Raw genomic sequence first — 22,014 nt, 5'->3', positions numbered from 1 at the left:
ATGCAACACATTTGATACCTGGAGACAATCTGTAAAACACCTTATATCCTTGTACCCTAGCTCGATAGCATGCGTAATGCCTAGTTCCACTGCCAGGAGCTCGGCCAGGAACGCCCCTGAATTTAATTCAATTGGTTTGATTTGGTAAAAAAATCAGTAAATTTAAATTAGAATATAAAATCGGATCAATTGATTCAAATCAGGTTAGTTTCATTCGGATCATCAAATTAGAATATAAAATTTGATCCGGATATATTTAATCATTTTTAAAAGGTATACGTATGAAAAGATAAATAAGAAAATAACAAATCGAGTTAAATCCGATTAAGATTGATTTGAGTTTAGTGTAAATGAAAATAAAAGAAAAAATCAAACAAATCCAAATCGATGATAAACTCGGTTCCTCGGCTCCTATGTTACTATCAGTTTGTTTCTGTTTGGTTTTATTTTTCGGGTGTTTCTTTCTTTCTTTCTGCTTCGTCGCTCGCGCTCATTGTTTTTGTTTTTGTTTTATTTTTGCACCTTAACACACTCTCTCTCGATCACACCACCGATCACCAAACTCCTCCTCCGCCTCCTTCTCCGGCCACCGCGCTCCTCAATCAACCTTCTCAAGGCTTCAATCTTCAGCTCATCCTTTCAACCTCTACTGCAATCAACCAATTAGGTCGTGATCGAGCTCTTACAGGTACGCAATTCGTTGTTTCAATTCATCTCTCACTCACTATTCTCCATTCATCCTCGTTGATTGGTCCTCTGTGTTGGCTATTCATTTTATATATATATATATATATATATATATATATGCTTTGATCCTATTGTTACTGCTCTGCAACTTAGGGTTTTCGCCTTAGAAGGTGTTATAGATTCCCATTAGGGCGTAAAATAACTTCTGCAAGATAGGAATATCAAATTCTAAGTCATAATCCTACATAGAGAGGCTTCAAAATGACCAAACATACAATAGCATTTACATGAATAAGGGACATCAGTTTCTGAATTTTCTCTATATTTTGGGAATTGAAATAATGATAATTCCTATTAATAATTCTCTATAGTCCTTCCTACAACGCGTTTGATAAGAGTTTCGAGCAGGCTGGCACTGTCGGGTGTTTATGCCTGATAATATATATAGATTGGGGACCCGGAACGGATGAGGGAATGTCCCAAATTGGCAAGCTCTCCTAAAGTCTAATACTTTAGTTGTTCCCAATTCCCAAAGTCTAATACTTTAGGAAGAAGGAAAGAAGCTTGCTGCTGTGTTATAATTTTTGCAACATAGCTAATGTTATGCGCCTTTCATTTGTATAATTCGTCTCCAGATTTCCTTATTTTGTTCTCAAGAAGCCTTATACTGTCTATTGAAAATTCTATAACTTTACTTGTAGAGTGCTCTTGCTTAGAGATATAGGATTCTGCTTGGAGGTGATATAGTACTCACTACTCAGTTTAGGAAGGGTCATGGGAAGAAGGGAGTGAGGGTAGCCAGTGTTTTGACTTTTAGGCTGCATTTGGAATTGGGAGGAGGGGTAACACCTAAAAAATTTAGTCCAAGTAATTTTTTGTTTATTTTAATGTGTAACATAAGCCTCACTGAGAGCCATTCAGTTCTGGCAGTTACAGTCATGCCTATGGGAGGGTGTATTCCCACCCCCCGTCCCAACCTCAAGTTTTCCATTGAGTCTGGTTTTGTTTCGTTTATTTTTTAATATAATATGTTGAGGCATTTGAAGCATTTATTTAATGTGTTAACATAAGCTTCCTAATTATCAAACAGATATGATAGTTACAATTACAAGCTATTTTTTAACTTGTAAAGTTTGATAGATTTGTATCTTATTCAATGGTTTTTCCTTTTTCGCCTCACAAACTTCCCATTCATTTATTTTTTGCACTAATTGCATTAAACTTAGTTTGGAAGGAACTTATTTATCCAAATTTATGGTTTACTCCAATTGAATGTTAAGTGGAATACCGTACAATAAGATATTAAACAATGTAGTAGTGATGATAGCAACAAAATGAATGCTAATCCTGTTGCTTTGACTCAAAGTATTTAGTATTTTTTAAAGTTAATTATTGCGCTTTTATGCTCATAGCTTAATTTAGTGTTTGTACTTGGTAGTATAAATATTTACTAATATGCAATCCTATGAACATTTTTAGTTATTCAGAAAAAAGAGTCTCAAATGTCATTCTATTTCGGTAGCTCAGATAAAGAAAGCCCCCCCAGCCCCCCACCCTTTTTCTGTGTGTCTGTGTCTCACCTCCGCTTCTCTCTCCTTTTTCTGTGATTGCTTCAACATTTGTCTTCTCTGTCCACTTGATCCTCAATTCAAGCATACTCTTGATCATTTCAATCCCCAGCTGAAAGAGATTGCTTCATATGCTCAAGCTGTTCTGGAACTAGGCGGTTAGATTGTCATCAAACTCATAGGGGTAGGCAAGTGATATTTTAATTTGTATCTCGTTGCTTTGTGTTGCTCTTGCTCATCATGTGGGTCTGCTCCCTAGTATCGAATACTCTGTTTAGTTATTTATTTATGTTAGAATTCAATCACACAAGTGAGGGACTTCTCACTTCTGTGTTAAATTTCCAACATAAAGGGTTTCAGCTAAATGAAACTTCACAATATTACACACAATGATTGCTACAAATAAGATGTCAATTTTGAGAGGATACCTAGTATGAATTAGGGACCCAGACTATGTAATGGAATCCCTACATTCGGCAGTTCCTTCTAGAAACTAATTTCCTTATTGGATGATGCCCGTTTTGAGGTGTTGAAACCTAGTTGCTATTTATTTCTCTTTAAAGAGTGTTATCTTGCCCAAGGCTGTCGTTGTCAGGGGTGTTCATTGATTTTGGTGATCAACCCAAGAATCCAAACTCGACAAATCAAGCTCATTATGATTTTTTTCCTACATGTTCGGGTCCAACCTAAACCAAACTAATGTAAGGTGAGTTTTATTGGTTCAGGCTTTGGGTTTGTCATTCAAAAGACTGAAAACCAGATACCTGAACTATTACGTATTTTTGGCTTGCAGTCATTGGCTGCCAAATTGCATTGACAAGTAACAACTATGCTTAAGGCTATTAACAATGACAGTTGCTCTTCTGTTGCTTTCTTTTATAATTTTACAGCATGTTAGCGATGCACCTTACTTCAATGTCGTAATCTTCCATAGTATACGGATTTTTTTTTTGCTTGCAGCCATTGGCTGCCAAATCTTATTGATTACTGTGTTTAAGACTATTAACAATGGCAGTGCCTCTTCTGTTATTTACTTTTAAAAATTCAGCTTGATTTCATAAAATTTCTGTCTTGAAATCTTAAGGTCTTTGGGGATAATTGTCTAATGAATATATGTTCATTCTTTCTTTTGCCATTTTTTATAAGTGTGCCCTTTGTGTTGAATTTCTAAATCTTCTAGATTACAGGGGCAGTGTCTGTAAGTGAGGATGAATTTGCAACAACCTGGGCAACCTAAGTCCTCTAATGGATATGGCCGTCGAAAATCTGAAAGAGAAGGGGCAAATAAGTCAGAGAATAAGATCCCATCTGGAAATTTAAATGCCAGCAGATTGACAAGTACAGGTGATTCTTTTAGCTGAATAGTTTAATATCTGATCTGTCTCAATATTCACTATTTTGATATATCTTTTTAGTTGCAGCAGGTGCAGTGACTGGCAGTGAAGGTAGTAGTTATGAGAGTCCCTCACATGATCGACTCGTGTATATAACCACATGTCTAATTGGGCACCAGGTGGAAGTCCAGGTGAACAATGGGTCTATATACTCAGGAATATTTCATGCAACAAATACAGACAAAGATTTTGGTATGTCCTGTTATATTCTTGTTATTGGTTTTTGCGATATTGAAAACTATTGATTGTATGATTGCACAACTATCTGATGTAGGATGGAATAATGCTTATTTTGAAATTAAGATAATTATTTTATTTTAGGTATATTTTGTTATTTCCAATATGTGGCAATTTTTGAATTTTGACTAGGGTTGTTGTTTAATTGGGTTTTGACTAGGATTGTTCTATATCACTATCCAATTAGAATTCTGATATCTATTTTCATTATTACTTCTGTACGTCATAGAGAATTTGACTTTGCTTCTTATGTCATTATATTATTATAGGAATCATTTTGAAAATGGCTCGCTTGATAATGGATGGTTCTTTACGAGGGCAGAAGTCTGGTGAAGAATTTTTCAGCAAGACGTCAAAGATTTTAATTATACCTGCCAAAGAACTTGTACAAGTTATAGCACAGGTTTGATACTTTTCAAGTGTCTTCAACATACATCGGAAATTGTGGTTGTTACTCCAGCTAAAAATATATGCAGCATTATTTTATCAAGTTGCTGTACTTTTAGCAATAGTGTTGGAACATTTGATCTGGATTAGGTGAGGTTGCTTCAGCCCATTGCTAACTTGTTTGCTGATGATATTTTTGGTGTGTCAATCATGGCAGGATGTTTCTGTTACCAGAGATGACCTACTGAGTGAATCTTATCATGACATGCATCAGGAAATCATGGTTGATTCATTAATATCTCAATCTCGTCATGTTGAATCAGGGAGAGAATTAAAACCCTGGGTACCTGATGAAGATGATCCACAGTGCCCTGAACTGGACAATATCTTCGATGGCCAGTGGAATAGGTTGTTGTCCTAAACAAATTTTTATGAGCAGTAGAATTATATCTTTTCTTGAAACTTTGAAAACAGCATGCTCGTCAGTTGTCTTCATTCCATTGAGCTTAGATGATTGAGGAACTATATAGTACATAGCTTTTAGAGTCTACAATAGGATTTTACTTTAAAATAAAGCCCAGCTGAAGCGGTAGATTTCAGAATGTTTCTTTTCTACTTTTCTTTTTCTTGTTTATTGAAGACGTTTCTCGTTAATGTTATGATTGACTAAGAACAATAAGAACAGGACAATAATAAGGTATACGGCCTAAGATATTGCCTAAGAAATTATCAAAGGCCATTGGCATACAATTTGGTTGTGAGTATGTTCTTGATATTTCAAAAAATAACAGGGTTTTTGTGGCATATGCATAATTAATTAATTATTAAGAGGTTTGACTGAGCATATAGGATTGTTACGGCAATACTACCATTATTTTATATGCAGGTTCTCCTCTCTGTTTTTTCTTTCTTTCAATATCTTCCTAATCTCTCTATTTTAATTTATGTTGGTGATTTCCCCCCATTTTTTGCATTTTTTAAGGGGTTGGGATCAGTTCGAAACGAATGCGACATTGTTTGGTGTAAAAAGCACATTCAATGAGGAACTCTATACAACAAAGCTTGAAAAAGGGCCTCAAACAAGAGAATTGGAAAAGCAAGCTTTAAGACTAGCAAGAGAAATTGAGGGCGAGGAAACCCATGACCTCCATCTTGCAGAGGTTAGTGTTACTTCAATAATCTTCTCGTTCTTCTTTTTCTTTGCTTCTTAAGAATTTGTGTAATTTTATATTTGATTGCCTATTTGAATTCCTCAAACTATATACTTTTTAACATCAGGAAAGGGGCCTTCCCATTCATGAAGACTTTGATATTGATGAAGAAACTAGGTTTTCTTCAGTCTATAGGGGTAAACATGTTGATGATAGTGAATATGAGGAAAATGAGAACATACTGTTGGATTCACACAATTCTGAAACTTTCGGTGGTACATTTGGTTCGGTCATTAAGAGGCCTGGGGAAATAAATAGTTGGAAAGGCAATGGTGGAGCTCATGCATTGGCAAATTCCTTCTCCTTGGTACCTTCTCAATCCATTATTTAACTATTAAAAGTGTGGCATTTAGTAATACCCAATCATTTGTCACATTAGAGGGTACTGGCTTGTTTTTTGTTGTTGTTGAATACTGCTACATTGTGTTTGTGCATTCCTATTTTATTAAATACTTTCTTTTAGATTTTGCTTCTATTTGGATAATCTTTTGTTATGCAAAGATAATGCTCTGATGTCTCATACTTTACTTCTATTTACAGTATTATTTCATGTTAACTGTATGTTCAGGATTACCCACCGCAGCCATCTCAATCAAGTATTGGTGTCAATTTAATCCACTCTGGTTCTTATGATCATGCTAAGCAGTTAGCATCTGAACTCCCTGCTAAAATCTATTCTTCTTCAGATGGGGAAAGCAGGTGTTTGTTGCCTTTTTCTCTTCTGTATATAATTACTTGTATATACTGTATTGATTTGTATTGTTTATCCAAAGGTTTTATTTCAGAATTTAAAAGCATAAACATCAGATTTGATGTGAGTTTTCATATTTAACAACTTTACAGGATTCAGGAGATCTCGGTTAGTAATTTACATGGAGCCAAGAGTAATACTAAAGAAGAAAATTATATAGTGAGTTGAAGTTTCAGCATTATTACTCAAACTTTTGTCAACATATATATCTCACCTGTGATTGCTAGTGGTTCTAACACTACCAAATCTTATTTTTATTTTCTTCTTTAATTGGTTCAGTTTGCTGAGGATGTTCAACTGTCAAAATCTGAAGGTTTGTGAACTTTTTTCTTAGCTTCCTCTGTTCGAACAGATCTGAAGTGTTATACCTAAAATCATGCGGATAAAACTAAACCATTCTCATATAAAATGATAATTCGGTTTTATTATAAACGGGGTGCAAAAGCTTTATATTAGTACTCAATAGTACTTCTGACTTCTGAGAATCTGAATGGCAGCTCTCACCTACATTTGAAATTTAAGTTTTGTGGCTGATTGTTTCATCATATTCCTCTGATCTTAGAATATGTAATGCACAGATTCACAGGCATCACTCTACTTGAAGAAAGATGGATCTGATAAAGGAGCATTATTATCTGCGAATGCCAGCTCCTATGCCCCTTCTTCATCTCATATTATATCAAAATCTCATCAGAAGACGGGATCACCTGGGGAATTGATTGAGGGTTCAGCATATGGCAAAGGTAATGTGGAAACAAAGTTTGTAAATTTACGTGGGACATCCCGTGGGTCAGATTCTATGGGAGGTGTGGCGGCATCTTCTGGTCCTCGTTTATCTCCAAGTTCATCAGTTGGTTCATTGTCGTCTGAAAAGTCAACTCTGAATCCCAATGCAAAGGTGAGGAAGTGATAGATTGATCTTTTTAAAAAGTTCAGAGTTGGTTCTAGTTTTTTGATATAACTGATATATGCCTGAGTTTCCCGTTTGTTGTTTCCTTTTGGTGTTACAAGGAATTCAAGCTCAACCCTAATGCCAAGAGTTTTATTCCATCACCTACTCGACCTCCCACTCCGGTGTCCGATGCTTCCTTCTATTTTCCAACTAATGTAACAAACATGCAAGGCATGCCTATGAGTATCGGAGTAAGTCATTCAGAGCAATTACTGAACATATAACGAATAGAGTTCATAGTTGTGGGGTGAAGTTACTTCCCTAAGCTTACTGCAAAATTTGAGTTTTATCAGACCCTAGGATCATTATTGAGTAACCAATTGATATCACAGTCAGCACTGTCACAACATGTCCATGTTATGTGTTGGGCAGGTTATGGCAACTTCTAGTGCGGTTGTCCAATCTTATTGTGGGTAAAGTTTGTTCTTGTAGCCATTAATTAATATAAAGATAAATGCCCCCATTTTGAGGAATAGGGGCTTCAATTTTGATATTCCGGAAACGTGCTTCATAGATCTGGTTTAATAGTTCACAAAGGAGGCTTTGCAGAATTTTTCGGGTTGCACTTGACTTGATAATCTCTTCTGTGCCTTGGTTCTTTCTACAAACTTGATGATTTTGCATATGGCGTGCAGGTTGGAGCTACTTTTTCTGGGCCACAGCCTATCATATATAATCAACCATTAGGCCAAATGCCATCTTCTCAACCATATTTTCAACCAAATGGACCACAGGTACATATCATTTGTAGTATCTCACTGGTGACTTACGTGAATACTGCTGCTTTGTTGTAATTGTCTAATATGTAATTGCAGTATGGACAGCTTCTTGGTCATCCTAGGCAAGCTTTGTACATGCCGAGTTACCTACCTGTAAGAACTTCCATGTTTTCTTCATTTTCTTCTTCAAAACAAAGAATGATAGAGAATTGAAATTTGCTTCTTATATTTAATTTACCATTTATTTATCTTTATTCTTTATCTGTTTTTAGTTTACTTACTCTAGTTAGAAAACATCATGTGCTCTGCATTTTCATTTGTCTCATTGAGAGAAGATAAATGATAAAATCAACTATGAGTCTGTTTGGATGCGGGTCAAAGAGATTTTATTGCAGTTTATTCTGTACTTATCATTGTAGATAAGCTCCAATAAGTGATTTTTAGTCCGTATCCAAATAGAATGTTTCTCAAGAACTTGTTCATCACTTGATCGCTCCACCTTGATATATCATGCATGTTGGACATTTTTCCTTGTCACAGTGCTGGTACCAAGACTTTTCTTCACTAAGGCATCTCAGTTGAATTTAAACAATCATCTCTGTCTGTAATTCATTATATTGCTTTTGAGAGGTTTTCTCTACTCAATGTTCAACTGGATCTTCTAAAATCGGTATTTTACAGGAAATGCCGTACAAAGGACGGGATTATTGACGACCTACCTCACTGACTGTATTATTAGCAAGTGACCTTGCTTGAAAAGAATAAACCAAGTGGATGTCCTGAAAAGTTTTAAATTATGATATCTGCAAGCTTATGTGAAGATTTCTAAAGGTTTATAGATTCCAAGCAAGTTGGCTCAAATTGGAATATAATTTAATGACCTTGTGTTAATCTATATACATGTTTTGGGGTTTCTCAGGTTTTGGTTGTATAAATAGCTGAACTCAGATTCACCCCCACCCTTTCCTTTATTCCTTTTTAATACAGTGCAACATTTACTTTTTTATTACTGCTCCTTAGGCATTCATCTGAAACTTAAGCATGTCTGCAGTCCTTGGGTTGCTACCAATTCTTGATTCTCCTTTTATACTTTGGAATGTGTGAATTCCTGATTATGTGTGGAGACCATCATGCCCCCCTCATGATGAAACAGTGGTATCAGATTCGAGTGTATGACCTTGTGACTTGACATCCTTGGTGATCGGTAGCTTCCTCTGAATGTGGGAACTCACAATTGAGGGGGAGGATTTTGAGAAAATCAAGTGAGTTTGAAGACTCACTTTGGATAAAAGTGAAAATGTTGAATGGTATATAAAAAATTAAGACCACAAACCTTAAAACTGCTCTTGATATTCATCTTTGTTAGCTCAATATGGTGTGTGGAGAGACCTTTATGTCCTCTCCATGATGCTAAGATCTATGCCTATTTAATACATATGAAAATACATAGATAGAAATGTCCTTCTATGAATATCCTTATAAATTATCTACTACTATATAAAGATATATTAAATTAAATAAATAAATAAATAAATACATTTGATATTCTGAATCAATCCTTTTAGTTAGGAAGAGGGTTTATAGGACTATTAAGTAGGAGGATTTAGAATAATTCAAACACAACTAATAGGATATTTTTCATCGATGTGAATGAGAACAAGAAAAGTTAGAAAGTGAAGTAGACCATGTCAAATATGAAATAATAGAAAATGTAGTTTTTCGTAGTGGTAAATCAAGCCTACTGTCCTAGATAATAAAACGAATTATGTCTAGGTCATGTCGCAGATCTGAAAAGAACATAAGAAATTGGTATCATTAGTCAAATAGCACCTCCTTTTTCCCCAGGAGTATGATTATTTTAGTATGTTACACTTTTTATAACTTTTTATATTTAATTTGGATGATGTAAACTTTTTATACTCCAAAAATCATACAATGCTACTTAGTTAAAAGATAGAAACTCTTTACTAAAGATAAAATTATTGTTTTCTCTGTTGAGCTAATCACGTCTGTCATGCTTGAAACTCCACGTTATACTAACATAATAAAAAAGTTAAGCTTGATCGACTTCGACTTCAAATAGATGAGTTAGCATTCACACTAATCTGTAGAAGATGCTCACTTTTTAAATCACAAAATGTAGTATGGTGAATGTTTCATTTTCTTAATACTAATTGGTTTGAATCATGTAATATGATGGTTGTTCATCAACTATAAAGTTGGAGTTTAATACTCACTTACGAGAATGAAATACATGCATTCCGTGATTAGTTTATCGCTTAATGCGTACATTAGCATTGAGAATTAGTCATTACTAACGACATTGAATATTTTGGTACTCTCTCCATTCCATAGAGATTGTTGTTTGAGAAAAAAGATAACGTACCGACGGTGTAAAGTTTTTTTACATCGTCAGCCAATTAGATTTTAAGGATGTGTCACGACAATTAATGAAATTAAATAAAAAGAGAGATTTTCTAATATCTTGTTGTTTTAGTATCTAACCAATTTTTCCAAAATGGTAGTTATTTTAAAAAATCAATGCATTTTTCCACTGTTTTCCATCAGTGCACGCATTAATTAAATTTTATCTCACTTATCACATTCTTTATTAACTAACCACAATTCTTCTCTATCCACTACATTATTCTCAACTTATGGGAGTATTTTTTGTTTTTTATTACTAAAAAAGAATAAATAATATTAATAATTGTCATTTTAATTTATGTGTTAGAATTCTAAATAACAATCTTCTTAAAAAATTATGTGGTTCGCAGCCGCCATTGACATTTGTAATAATATGATGTGTACGAGGTAAAGAAAACCAAAGTAGTATGATGTCATGCACAAGTTAACAACCACCTAGAAAATAAATTAAACATTGTGCCAAAAAACGATTTCAAAAGTAGTTTCTTATGTAGATGATATCCTAGAATTATCACACTTCATCTTCATGACTATCCAAAACTTTACAATATAATAAAATAGGACATTATAATTAGCTGCCAACTCTTATTTTATTTTTTTCCCTTTGCCAAACTCCTATCCTTTCTTATGAGGATAAATATAGGTAAACAAATTAAGTTCGATAAGCTAGCGATCTTGAAGGGAAGGTGATATAGAAAAAGTAAAATAAGTAATGGTAATATGAGATGATGAGTAGGGATAAGAGAGATAATCAGAGGGTAGGGTTGCAGTAGAGCCTGTTTGGTTTTCAGTTGGGTGAATGTGAAACCACATTCACTCAACCCAATAAGTGCATTCTGTTGGGTGAATGTGCATTGGAAATCGTGATCTTAAATTTCAATACTTCAAACAGACTTCTTAACTGAAAACCAAACAGACACACAATTATTGTGTTTTTAACTGCAAGATGATACTGCATAGTAAAAAAGAGAGGTTCAGAAATGATCTTTTAAAAAAAGAGACCACATTAGATGAACCCATATAAATATCCAAGCATTTTTTAAGATAATTCGTTAAATCGCCATTTATGTATCTTGAAAAGCCAATTTGACTTTTCATGTATCTATTTTCATTTAACGAAACATGAAACAAATTTGGTGATTAGGAAAGAAAACAAGTACATCTTGATGGTTTTTTTTATTTTATTTATTTAAATTCATAGAAACAAAACATAGATACATGTGTTATTATTTTAATAAAGAGAAAGCTTATAATTAAAAGAGCTTTGAAGGTTTTTAAATAGTGTTTGTGTAGTCATTCAACACTTGACTCTTAAATAATTGGTTGACGATTTGAATTTCAATTTTTATTAATAGAAAAAATTAATTAATTAATTATCTATCTACTGTTTAATATGCTGATTGATGAATTAATCTCACAATTACTAGGAATACCTTGGTTTAGAAAAGAAAACTTCGATGGAGATTGGATTACATCAATTTAGATCAAGTCGAATAGAAATTAATTTTTTTTAATTTAACATCATATATTTTTCATTATCGCCGGCAAGCGACTCAGAGTAGAATATTGGAGCCGTCCATGTTCAATCACTTTTATAAAAGCAAACAAAAACAGAAAAGAACACCAACGTGTACAACATTACAAACCACCAAAATTGTGATGCATGATCGAAAAATTGATTTTTTAACACAAAAATAGTAATATTTTAAAGATTAGATTCCCACTTGCAATTTTAAATTATGAAAATATTAGGGATAAATTTTTTTTTGGTAGCTAACTTGTAGAAGTGAATTCAAATTGGTCCATGAAAATTATTTTGTAGTTTTTGGTTCCACACCATTTTTATTTGAAATTATTTGAAATAAAAAATTATGATGCTATAACACTTATGGACATATTTTATTTAATTATTAGCCTACGTAATAATTCTAATTAGTATACATTTTAAAAGGTAAAATAAAAAAATAAATAATATTTTTTGAAAGTTAACAAAATTAATTGCACTTTTTAAATTGTATTTTCTTCTCTTTCTGGATAGTTAATGAAGAACAAACATAATATCATTAGTGTTAAGAAAAATATTAATGACGATATAAATCATCGATACATGACTGATAATTTTGGTCATACAAAGTGTTTTGACGGATACTATCATTAACAAGCTTCTGACAGCTTAAGTTGTAGGTAAGACTACCCACAATGGTGTTGAAAGTGGGTAGTTTAATGTTAAAATGGTAGTTTAATGGTGTTGAAGGTGGGTGTTGAAAGTTGGAAGGAGGAGAGAGGTGTTGAAAACTTTCAACATAGTTGAAACCTGCGTGTGGGACCCAGTGGAGAGAGAGGGGTTGCAGATCAACACGTGGCTCCGTTTGATTGGTCCGGGCGATTTTCGTTTATCCTAATCTTTCCAACTCAATTATTTCATTCAAAAAAAATTTTAAAAATATAATTTTTTTACCAAAATTCATGATTTTTTTTTTCTCTATAAATAGAGACTTGGTTCGTTTGATTTGGACACAAAAAAAAAAAACTAAGTTTTTCATCATCTTATTATCTTTCTACTATCCTCTTTCTATTAAATTGTTAAGTGTTTTAATTTAATTTACGTTAAAAAAATATTACGTTAATTTAATTTAATTTAATTTAAATAAACAAAAAAAACATTAAATTAAATTAAATCGATAATAGTTTATTTAATTTAATTTTTATCGAAAATTTTAATTTTATGAAATCATAAAAAGAAAAATATAAAATTAAATCAAAATATGAAATAAAAGTGGTAGGATAGGGTGTTGAATGAAAAACCATTGGAGTGGGTAAAAGTTGAATGAAGTGTTGAACTGGAGAGAGAAGGTGATGTGGAGTGTTGGGAAGAGAAAAAGTGGAGTGTTGAGGGTGTTGAATGTTGAAACCATTGTGGATAGTCTAAGTTATCGAAGACTTTCTAAAAAATGTGGTTAAAAATTATCGAGGAGCTCTATACCTACTGATGTGGAGTGTAACAAAATTGTACTAACAATTTTCTTTCTTTACCAATGGCTTAACAAATTTCTTGTAGTGGGGTAAGGGATAGGGGAGGGAAATAGAAGGTGCAATTGAGAAGAAGGGGGGCTTTTGGTGAGGTGGGGGGAGACGGTGAGAGGATCGGTGATGATTACAGAGTTCGAGTGGTGGTGAAAATTAGAAGGAGATGAAGAGAACAAAAATGATTTTAAAGAATTTGAATAAATAGACTAATGTATAAAGTGTGTCCCCGAATGATAGTTCAAGTGATAAGAGTTATGAGACATATGAGTTGAGGTGGGGGAGGTCCAAGGATTAATCCCTGTAAGGTATAATTTATCTTTCCGATATAAAAAAAAGACTAGTGCATAAAGTCCACGTTGACAACTTATATTTGACTAGGATTGATAAGTAAATTGGTAAATGCAAATATGCACTTTCTAAAAATGTTTTCCACTTGTAAAAACACATGTTAATTTTTTTGTTATATTAGAAAGACAAATTATGCCATTTAGAGATTGATTCTTGCACTTTTCCATTTCTAATTTATATATCATTCAACTCTTATCACTTGAACTATGCTAATGATACAAAAGGTATCAACCAATCAGATTCTTAGAATATGGAAAAAAATTATTTAAGTTAATTATTCATGTTGTACATCTTTAAAATTTGATTGGTTAAAAGTGTAAAAAATATTACACCGTGCATCAATTTTTTTTTTAATAATAAATAGACTAAAACAAAAACATGTTAATTTTATAGAGAAAAGATATTTAAGCATACATTTTTAATCTAGTAATCGATATCCACATTGACTAGAGATATGATATAGATAGTCTTTTGGGTAGAGCAGCCCTCAAATCTTAAACTAACTTTTGGGTTGAGTTATATCTTCTTAATCACAATATGATATTAAAGTCCATATTAGATCAATTTGTTTGTTGTTGAGACCTTACATATTTGTGTCACCCATTGTTGTTCATTTCACGCTCTAGATGTCCAGTCCTGAGCGTTATAAGGTGTTTTAGAAATCCTACATTAGCTAGAGATATGATATATATATAGCCTTTATAAGAATAGAACAATCCTCAACTCTTAAACCAGTTTTCGAGTTGAGCTACACCTCTTAATTCTAATAATTTTTAAAACAGTGATTAGCAGGAATCTTAAATCATTTGATTTGAAATATAATAATGGATAATTGAGAAAGTTAGGAAGGTGGAGGTTGAGTGTAGTTGGTGCGTTAATGCTGATGCAGCAGAGAGAGAGAGAGAAAGAGAACAGTGATGTGTGTTGTTTTTAGGGGAATTAAGTAGAAGAAGTAATAAATGTCCTTTCAGTTTCAAACAAAAGGGGTCAATACTAGACTTAGCACTAAAGCCAAGAGAGAAAGAGAGAGACCAAATACAAAGTGAAAGACCAAGAAGCACTGAAACAATGATGGAGTCTTTGGATTGTTGTAGTACTAGTGTTTGTGTTTAAGTTGTGTAGTGGGGTACTACCATTCTCATGTGTGACTAAGAGAGAGAGAGAAAGAGAGTTTGTACTAGTTTCTTCTTCTTCTAAGCTAGTTACAAGTTTCCTGGCAGAGGACATGCACAGGTTCTATTCTGCTCCCTTTTCATATTCTACCAATAATACACAATTTTCTGATTCCTTTTCAATTTACCCAATTTTCAAGGTCTCTCTTTTTCTTTGTTTTGGTCCACCTGCTTTGTTTTTTTTTTCTTCCCATTTTTCTGTACTTTTTATTTTATTTTCTGGAATAGAAGATTTGTTTTTTCTTCCCTTGGAATTCCATTTCATGGCATGCCTGTCTGTCACCTGTGAATCTATAAAAGGGTAGTAGTAGTAGCATTTAGATTTTCAGATTAGGGAACTGATCTAAGATTAAGTGCATGTTTGAAACACCTTTTACAATTGATTCAGAATCAATTCTTAGGAGAAGATTCAGTGAAGTTTATGGATTTTAGAATTGTTTGATCCAAACATGTTCTAAGATAGATAGTGGGTTTTCTTATTCTGCACTGGACTTCTTCTACCTGCTGATGGTTGACATTTGTTGTTGTTGTTTTTCCCCTAACCTGTGTATAATCTGGGAATTAAGCAGTTTTAGAAACCTTTCCAATTTAGGCGTGAAAACCCTGAAACTTCAATTAGGAATTGATTGATCCAAACATGTTTTTGTTTGTTTTTCATAACTTCATTTTGGGTGTATTCTTTTGTTTTGTTTTTCATACCTTTTAATGCCCAAATAGGATTTTTTTTCAATGAACAACTCGCATGCATTCTACTGTGTTGATTCAGAGTGTCGATATGTTCAAAAAATTGTCTTTTGTTTGAGGGTTTTTTCTTTAGGGTCATAAGCTTGTAATTAATGAGCCAACACAGTTGGCAAGGAATAAGGATGACAGACCATTTCCCCTCAGAAAGTTGTGTGTTTGATTCCCGCTACCAATGTGAGGGTTGTGTTGATGGATGATATGTAAGTACCTCTGTAAGCGACCTATGGTCCCAGAGGCATGCTTTGACCCACAGTGGTGACCGGAGCTGAACCCACCCAAACTTTTGTCCATCGAAAAAAAATGCTTTTAATTGATTTCTTAAAGAAATTTAGTAGTTACCCCACCATTGAACTTCCTTTTGTACAAATGAAGTCCACATTCAATGTACCTATAAGGGAAGTCCAAGGAGAAGGGAAACACACTAAAAAATATAATTTTTTAAGAATTTAAGTAAGTACCTTATGTGTGTTTCCACTTATGGGAGCTTTTGTAAATAATGTAATTGTTTTAAAACTATGCTGACAAGCACCAAATGGGAGCTTTTGTAACCACTTCTTCATCCCCATTGATTTCTTTATTTGTTCAGTCAGTTATATGGTGAAATAGTTTTTTATCCCATAAATCTCCATTTCTAAATTTCAAGCATAGGCTTATCTTCTAAAGCATACATATACATGCATATAAATCAGTTTCTCCCTGGACTTGTTTTGTCCTTTTTACAAAGGTTTGTAGAAATTGACATGTTCCTTTATAGATTGGTATGCTTACATCATTCCAAACTCTCAAAAAGTTCATAATTTGATTGAAACTCCTGAAAGCTACCACGACAATCTGGTAGGAGTATGTGAGAAAGCTGTAACCAAATTCAGGTTTCTGAAATCTATTTTTCTATTTTGAAGGTAAGTGGATTATTATTCTTAGTGATAAGCCTTTAGCCATAGTGTAAGGAAAAGAATGAAGTGTTTATGTGAGAAGGACCCTGGTCTATGTTCTGCTCATCCATCATCCACCCATGTTCTTGGAGGCCCATCATGGGCAACTTCTTCTGAATCTGAAGTCCCACATTCCTCTATCTCCAACAGTTTGAGCTTGAAAGTGGATGTTCTGCCACAGCAATGCCACAAGAGCAAGGCACTGAGTTTTCAATTCCAAGAACAGGATTCATCTTCATCTCAATCATCTGGTCAATCTTATCCCGAAGATGGATCTGCACAATCAGGTATTTTGGATTAAAACCCTGTCTATTTGTATGGTTCTGAATTTCTGTGCTTATCAACGGGTGTTTTGTCATTTCTTTCGGCTATTGGTGTATGTATTTTCTACTGGGAAGCTGCAGAAGCACACTGTAGGGCAATATTGGTGTTGGCTATGGGATATTATACCCCTCCATTTTTCTTCCAAAAGTTGGAATTTCTCTTAGATAATTTGATCATATTCTGAAAATTCATATAAAATAACCTGATATGTTACTTTCTAACCCATATTGGATATATTGGATACTAGGTCAAATTTCTTTCCAGCATAGTTCTTCTACTGGTTCCGCATTTAGCAACGCTGAGGGGAAGAGTATGGGATACCTCGTCAGGTCATCTATGGCGAGTCGGGATTTCACCTACCCTCCAGTACTGGATCACAGCCAAGCACTTGTAAGTAGATATATCTTTTTGATCCTGTGGATAGAAGATGTATGCAGACAGTTTCTCAAAATTTGGGTTTCAGGCTCATGCTGCATTCTACTATGCTGATCCATGCTATACTGGGGCAGCATATGCCCCGCAGTCTAAGGTAACCAGTACTTCAGTAGAGATGATTGATATCTTTTAATTACTTGTTATTTATGTCACTTCGTCTCCACTCATGTATATTGATATTCACCTTAAAATAGAAGTAAAACATGATCTTATGAGTTACGACGATTACTGTTAACTGACATTTCATGAAATCACATTGTGGATTAGAAAGTATTTTATTTAATAGTTCTGACTTCTGATACCATCTTCATAAATATTGCTCCACCTTTTCAATTCTTACTGCATTTGGTAGGATGCCATCTTCTTTTGTGTTGAGAAATGAGAACCACTTCATTGTTATTGTGTCGACTTAGAAATTGGGTAAAGGACTTTTTGCGAAAGCATTTGATTCTGACCAAATTCTTCAAGAACTTTCAAATATATCTTAGGATTAAATGTTGCAGCTGGTTAATCCTGTCTATACCTTTATATGCTCCTTCAAATGGATCATTCAAGAATTCATGCTCTTTGCAGTTTAATTTTTTACAGCTTGCAGAGTCTTCTCAGCCAATAATCCATCTTCAATTAATTTTTAAGATTTATGGTGCTGCTGAAAATTTACCCAATAATAATCCTTACCCATTCCACCCACACCCCAAGAGAGAGATAGGAACTGAAGTGGGAGAAAATTGAGATATGATAGGTGATGTGATAGGAAAAGTAGATAGAGATAGGAAGGAAAAGTGGGTGGAAATAGGATGGAAGAGAAAGTAGGGCTAATTTACCTGTGTAGCAGATGCTGTTTGTTTTAAAGTTGTTCTGTGAATCATATTTCCATTTAAAACTTCTCTCTATCTTTCCATTTGAAAACATTTGTTAGTTTTCCTTTGAATCTCCTCTGGGTGTTTTTTCATAGCATTTCGTATTTATTCAAATAATTATTTATGGTGCGAAAGCTACTTCTTATTTTTGACACAAGATTTTCTTGATTAACATTAGTTGGAGGTGCAATCCTTTCTAGAAAACCTGATTTATTCTTTTTGACCTTTTCCTTTGTTGATTTATAAAAGTGAATGAGCTCACTATCTATTATAGAGTTGTACTGTACTGGTCAAGCTGCAATTCCTTGGATTTCTGATATCATATATGACATGTTAGTTCTCTGATATTGCATAAAGCCATGACACTGCTAGCTAGTTACAGGCTTATTAAAGCATCAAGATGAATTCTGAAATATATGCCATCAAAATCTGACCAGATTCATCATGCCCAGCTTATGGGAACTGGTGTTCGAGTCCCTCTGCCATCTGATTATACAGAAGAACCCATATACGTGAATTCAAAGCAATACCATGCTATTCTGAGGCGAAGACAGTATCGAGCTAAACTTGAAGCGCACAACAAACTCATCAAGGATCGGAAAGTAAGGACTTGTTTGATTGCTTCTTTGTGAAACAAGTTTATAGTTTTTAAACATGAGAAAAACTTGTTTGATATGACCTATTTTAAAAAACCACTCTTAAAACCTGCTCTTATTTCAGCTTTTCAGAATTAAAATCTCAAAACATTTCAGACTTATTTCATGTTTCTGGTTTTAGTTTCCATGTCACAGGTCTTTCAACTTGTTCAAGCCTAGAGTAGTATTTTTCTGTTTTTTCATTTCTGGAAGATCTATATCTCTTAAAACCACACTAAAAATATTGTTCTGCAGCCTTATCTTCATGAGTCCCGCCATCTACATGCATTGAAGAGAGCTAGAGGTGTTGGCGGCCGCTTCCTCAACACTAAACAACTCGAAGAATCAAAGCTTACTTCACCAAACCACGGCCTTAAATTTTCCGGCTCTACTCGTTTGAATTTGAGTGGAAATGTGCCAGAATCTAATGAAACCCATCATCAGGTAAAAAATAACAGAGTTGGCGTTTCCACCTCCAACTATTTTGATGTCACATATGCATCTAATAAGAATGCAATTTTCCATCAACAGGACTCAGATTTCAGGTTATGCAGTTACCCTTCTCACACTGGAAGGAACATGCAGGATTATACCGTCGATAAGGGCGGTGGTGGTGCGAATCAACGCCGACTATCTGTCCTCATGTGATGTGACAGACTTGAATGTGGAACACTTCATATCATGGTGGCTGTGGTTCTTCTTCATTCAGTTGGAGATAACTGCATGTGTTCCATTGGGAAGTCATCCTTGGCTCATATTTATTATATGTTGGTATTTGTTTGTTTTGATTTTACAGGACATTGATGTGGACATCATGTTTTGCTAGTTGTTGTGTATCCTAGAATTGTTTGGGTAAAGAAACAAGTACAAGTAGTTATTAAACTGAGTTGTCAAAAACAATGATTTTCTATGTTGATGTCATGTTTGTAACATGTCTTGTTGAATTGGGAATGGTTTAAATTGTTGGTCTCTATTCTCTAATGTGTGACCTTATGATGCTTTTCTAATTGGGCGGCTACCATATTTCTTCGAAGCCACCATTCTACCTTACTTGCACCACCAACATAAAATATTTTTGCCCCACCATCCAACATAATATTTGATTATATGTCACTCTCCAATCTTGGTTTAGTTGGTACATGTTCTTCCTTGAAATTTAGTTTTGGATTTGAGTTTTTTGAATTGCTGTCAGTAATTTTGAGTCGGGTAGGACCACCATTAGCGGTAAAACTCTCCATACCAAATAGTTAACACAACTGTATTAAGAGGGGTTCGAAACCGAAACCTCTAGTTTAAGCTAGAACAACTGCGTACCATGGATTTGAGTTTTATTTTTATTTTTTGAAATGATGGATTTGAGTTTTATAAATAGGAAAGAAGTTTATAAATAGAAAAAAAAACTAATGAAAAAGTTAGCATTAGTAAGCATTCGTATCCCATTTTTGAACCTTAATTTTTTTTTTGATGAGCTTATGAACCTTAATGTTATTACTGTTAGATATCCTTTTAGTACTTAGAGAGATTAATAGATTATTATTGTCCCGCAAGATAGCTTAAGGTAGCGTTTGGTGACGGAACGGAACATGACAGAACGGAACGGGACAGAACAGGATGAAACAGGACAATAATGTTCTGTGTATTGTGTTTGGTAACTCCAAGTCAATAGAACAGAACCTTGATTTTAATTACATATATAACCCTGCACGTTTAATATTTGATTGAGGAAAACAAATTGAACTCAATCGAACATTTTGCATTGAAACCGTTTGTTATTGTTTACTTCATGAAATAATAACTTATTTCTTTAAAATAATCACTTATATATTGTTTAAGTTGTTTCAGTATGCTATTGAAAAAAGCAGAAACCTAATTATTTATTTAAGCTATTTTAAGTGTGTTTGTTTAGATTGAAAAATATTGGTTTTTAACTATAATTTTTTATTTTATTTTAAGAGATTTTCAGAAAAGCATAAGTTGATTCGTGTTTGACTACTCTTATTAAAATCACTTTTTTTATCTCCTCTCATCTATCACCATAGATTTTAATTATAAGCTAAAGTAACTGTTTCAAATAATCTGTTTTCAGCTTCAGCTGAAACAAACACAAAAAGTGATATTTTGATTAAAAAAGTGCTTTTGATTTTAAAAGTGATTTTTTATTTTAAAAGTGATTTTTCCAACATAAGTTGAATCAAACGCACTCTAATGGACTCGTTTATCATTGTTTACAAAAAATGATTTTACTTTTGAAGAAATAATTGATTTTATTTTAAGTGATTTTTTTGAAAAAGTAGATTTTTATTTAACTTTGTCTATAAATATAATAAGTGTTTTCAATTTTAGAAGTGATTTTAAACTGTTTAGATACATAAAATTTCAAATATAAATTAGGGGTATTTTTGAACTTGCAAAAGTTTTAAGAGAGTGTTCCGTTCTGTTCCCTTCCGTTCCACCATTTTCTAGGGAACCAAAGTGTCCCGTTCCTGGAGCCTTTTGTCCCGTTCCGTTCCATCTTAAAAACATGACAAACACAGAACGAAACCCATGTGTCATGTTTTGTTCCCTTCCCACTTGTCTACCAAACGCTACCTAAGTGGTAGGAGTTGGAGGACATATATATGAGTTGGGTAGGGAAGGTTCAGGGATTGATTCCGGGCGGATGCAATTTATCTTTCCGATGTATCAAAATAAAAATATTACTATTAGATATGATTAGACTTATTGATTACAATTTATTATTATTATTATTATTATTATTATTAATTTTCTTAAACCACTTAATGAAAATCTCCGAATGATAGCTCAAGTTGCAAAAGTTAGGGGATGTGTGAGTTGGTGAGAGAGATCCAAAGATCAATTCCTGAAGAGTGCAATTTATCTTTCCGATTTAAAAAAAAAAAACCACTTTATGAAATGGACTACACATCATTTGTTACGTTGAGTTATTTTTCTAAGCAACTAAACATTGTATAATATGAAATAAAACCATAAACCTTGAATAAATTAGGGCAAGAAGATAAAAAAAAATTTAAGCCGTGGAAAAAATGTATTACACATTAAACTATTTATAAGTTACAAATACGATCATCAGTAAGTTACCACTATATATAAACGTTAACTTTTCCGTTCAATTTGATTACGGTTTCTTTTATTATCATCATTATCATACATATCTTATTAACTTTTTACATGTTTACAAAGTAG

The 22,014-nt window shown here is 33.5% G+C and overlaps 2 protein-coding genes across 7 annotated transcripts; both read left to right on the top strand.

Annotated features, from left to right (window-relative positions):
- The first annotated feature begins 390 nt into the window (after nucleotides 1-390).
- Nucleotides 391-8,912, top strand: LOC130746716 (polyadenylate-binding protein-interacting protein 3-like). 4 transcript variants are annotated; one of them, XM_057599428.1, is made up of 15 exons: nucleotides 391-688; nucleotides 3,443-3,599; nucleotides 3,671-3,841; nucleotides 4,156-4,289; nucleotides 4,491-4,681; nucleotides 5,256-5,433; nucleotides 5,552-5,791; nucleotides 6,053-6,183; nucleotides 6,328-6,394; nucleotides 6,515-6,548; nucleotides 6,814-7,133; nucleotides 7,247-7,378; nucleotides 7,823-7,921; nucleotides 8,003-8,059; nucleotides 8,588-8,912. In XM_057599428.1, exons 2-15 carry the CDS (start codon nucleotides 3,464-3,466, stop codon nucleotides 8,615-8,617), a joined length of 1,920 nt encoding a protein of 639 aa, XP_057455411.1. In that variant the 5' UTR covers nucleotides 391-688; nucleotides 3,443-3,463; the 3' UTR covers nucleotides 8,618-8,912. The 4 variants fall into 4 exon arrangements, with proteins under 4 accessions (XP_057455411.1, XP_057455413.1, XP_057455412.1 ...); XM_057599430.1 differs by having other exon boundaries at nucleotides 3,436-3,599; nucleotides 3,680-3,841; XM_057599429.1 differs by having other exon boundaries at nucleotides 3,436-3,599; nucleotides 3,677-3,841.
- Nucleotides 8,913-14,672: 5,760 nt separating this feature from the next.
- On the top strand, nucleotides 14,673-19,783 carry LOC130748487 (nuclear transcription factor Y subunit A-3-like). Of its 3 annotated transcripts, XM_057601715.1 has the most exons (7): nucleotides 14,676-14,941; nucleotides 16,524-16,843; nucleotides 17,128-17,270; nucleotides 17,344-17,409; nucleotides 18,613-18,777; nucleotides 19,066-19,254; nucleotides 19,342-19,783. In XM_057601715.1, the coding sequence occupies exons 2-7, from the start codon at nucleotides 16,579-16,581 to the stop codon at nucleotides 19,456-19,458; spliced, it is 945 nt and encodes a 314-aa protein (XP_057457698.1). In that variant the 5' UTR covers nucleotides 14,676-14,941; nucleotides 16,524-16,578; the 3' UTR covers nucleotides 19,459-19,783. The 3 variants fall into 3 exon arrangements, with proteins under 3 accessions (XP_057457697.1, XP_057457696.1, XP_057457698.1); XM_057601714.1 differs by having other exon boundaries at nucleotides 14,673-14,941; nucleotides 18,628-18,777; nucleotides 19,066-19,783; XM_057601713.1 differs by having other exon boundaries at nucleotides 14,673-14,941; nucleotides 19,066-19,783.
- The last annotated feature ends 2,231 nt before the right edge of the window (nucleotides 19,784-22,014 follow it).

Source organism: Lotus japonicus, chromosome 3, assembly GCF_012489685.1.
Source record: "Lotus japonicus ecotype B-129 chromosome 3, LjGifu_v1.2".
In the NCBI taxonomy this organism is placed as follows: Eukaryota; Viridiplantae; Streptophyta; class Magnoliopsida; order Fabales; family Fabaceae; genus Lotus; species Lotus japonicus.
This window is presented reverse-complemented; position numbering and strand designations above follow the sequence as displayed.

Bases quoted from the DNA above. Each gene is read 5' to 3' on its own strand.
- LOC130746716 (XM_057599428.1), top strand. From the start codon at position 3,464: ATGAATTTGCAACAACCTGGGCAACCTAAGTCCTCTAATGGATATGGC. The intron at 5,434-5,551 runs GTTAGTGTTACT...TTTTAACATCAG, and splicing joins ATGACCTCCATCTTGCAGAG to GAAAGGGGCCTTCCCATTCA. The intron at 5,792-6,052 runs GTACCTTCTCAA...CTGTATGTTCAG, and splicing joins TGGCAAATTCCTTCTCCTTG to GATTACCCACCGCAGCCATC.
- LOC130748487 (XM_057601713.1), top strand. From the start codon at position 16,579: ATGAAGTGTTTATGTGAGAAGGACCCTGGTCTATGTTCTGCTCATCCA. The intron at 16,844-17,127 runs GTATTTTGGATT...ATTGGATACTAG, and splicing joins AGATGGATCTGCACAATCAG to GTCAAATTTCTTTCCAGCAT. The intron at 17,410-18,612 runs GTAACCAGTACT...AAATCTGACCAG, and splicing joins CATATGCCCCGCAGTCTAAG to ATTCATCATGCCCAGCTTAT.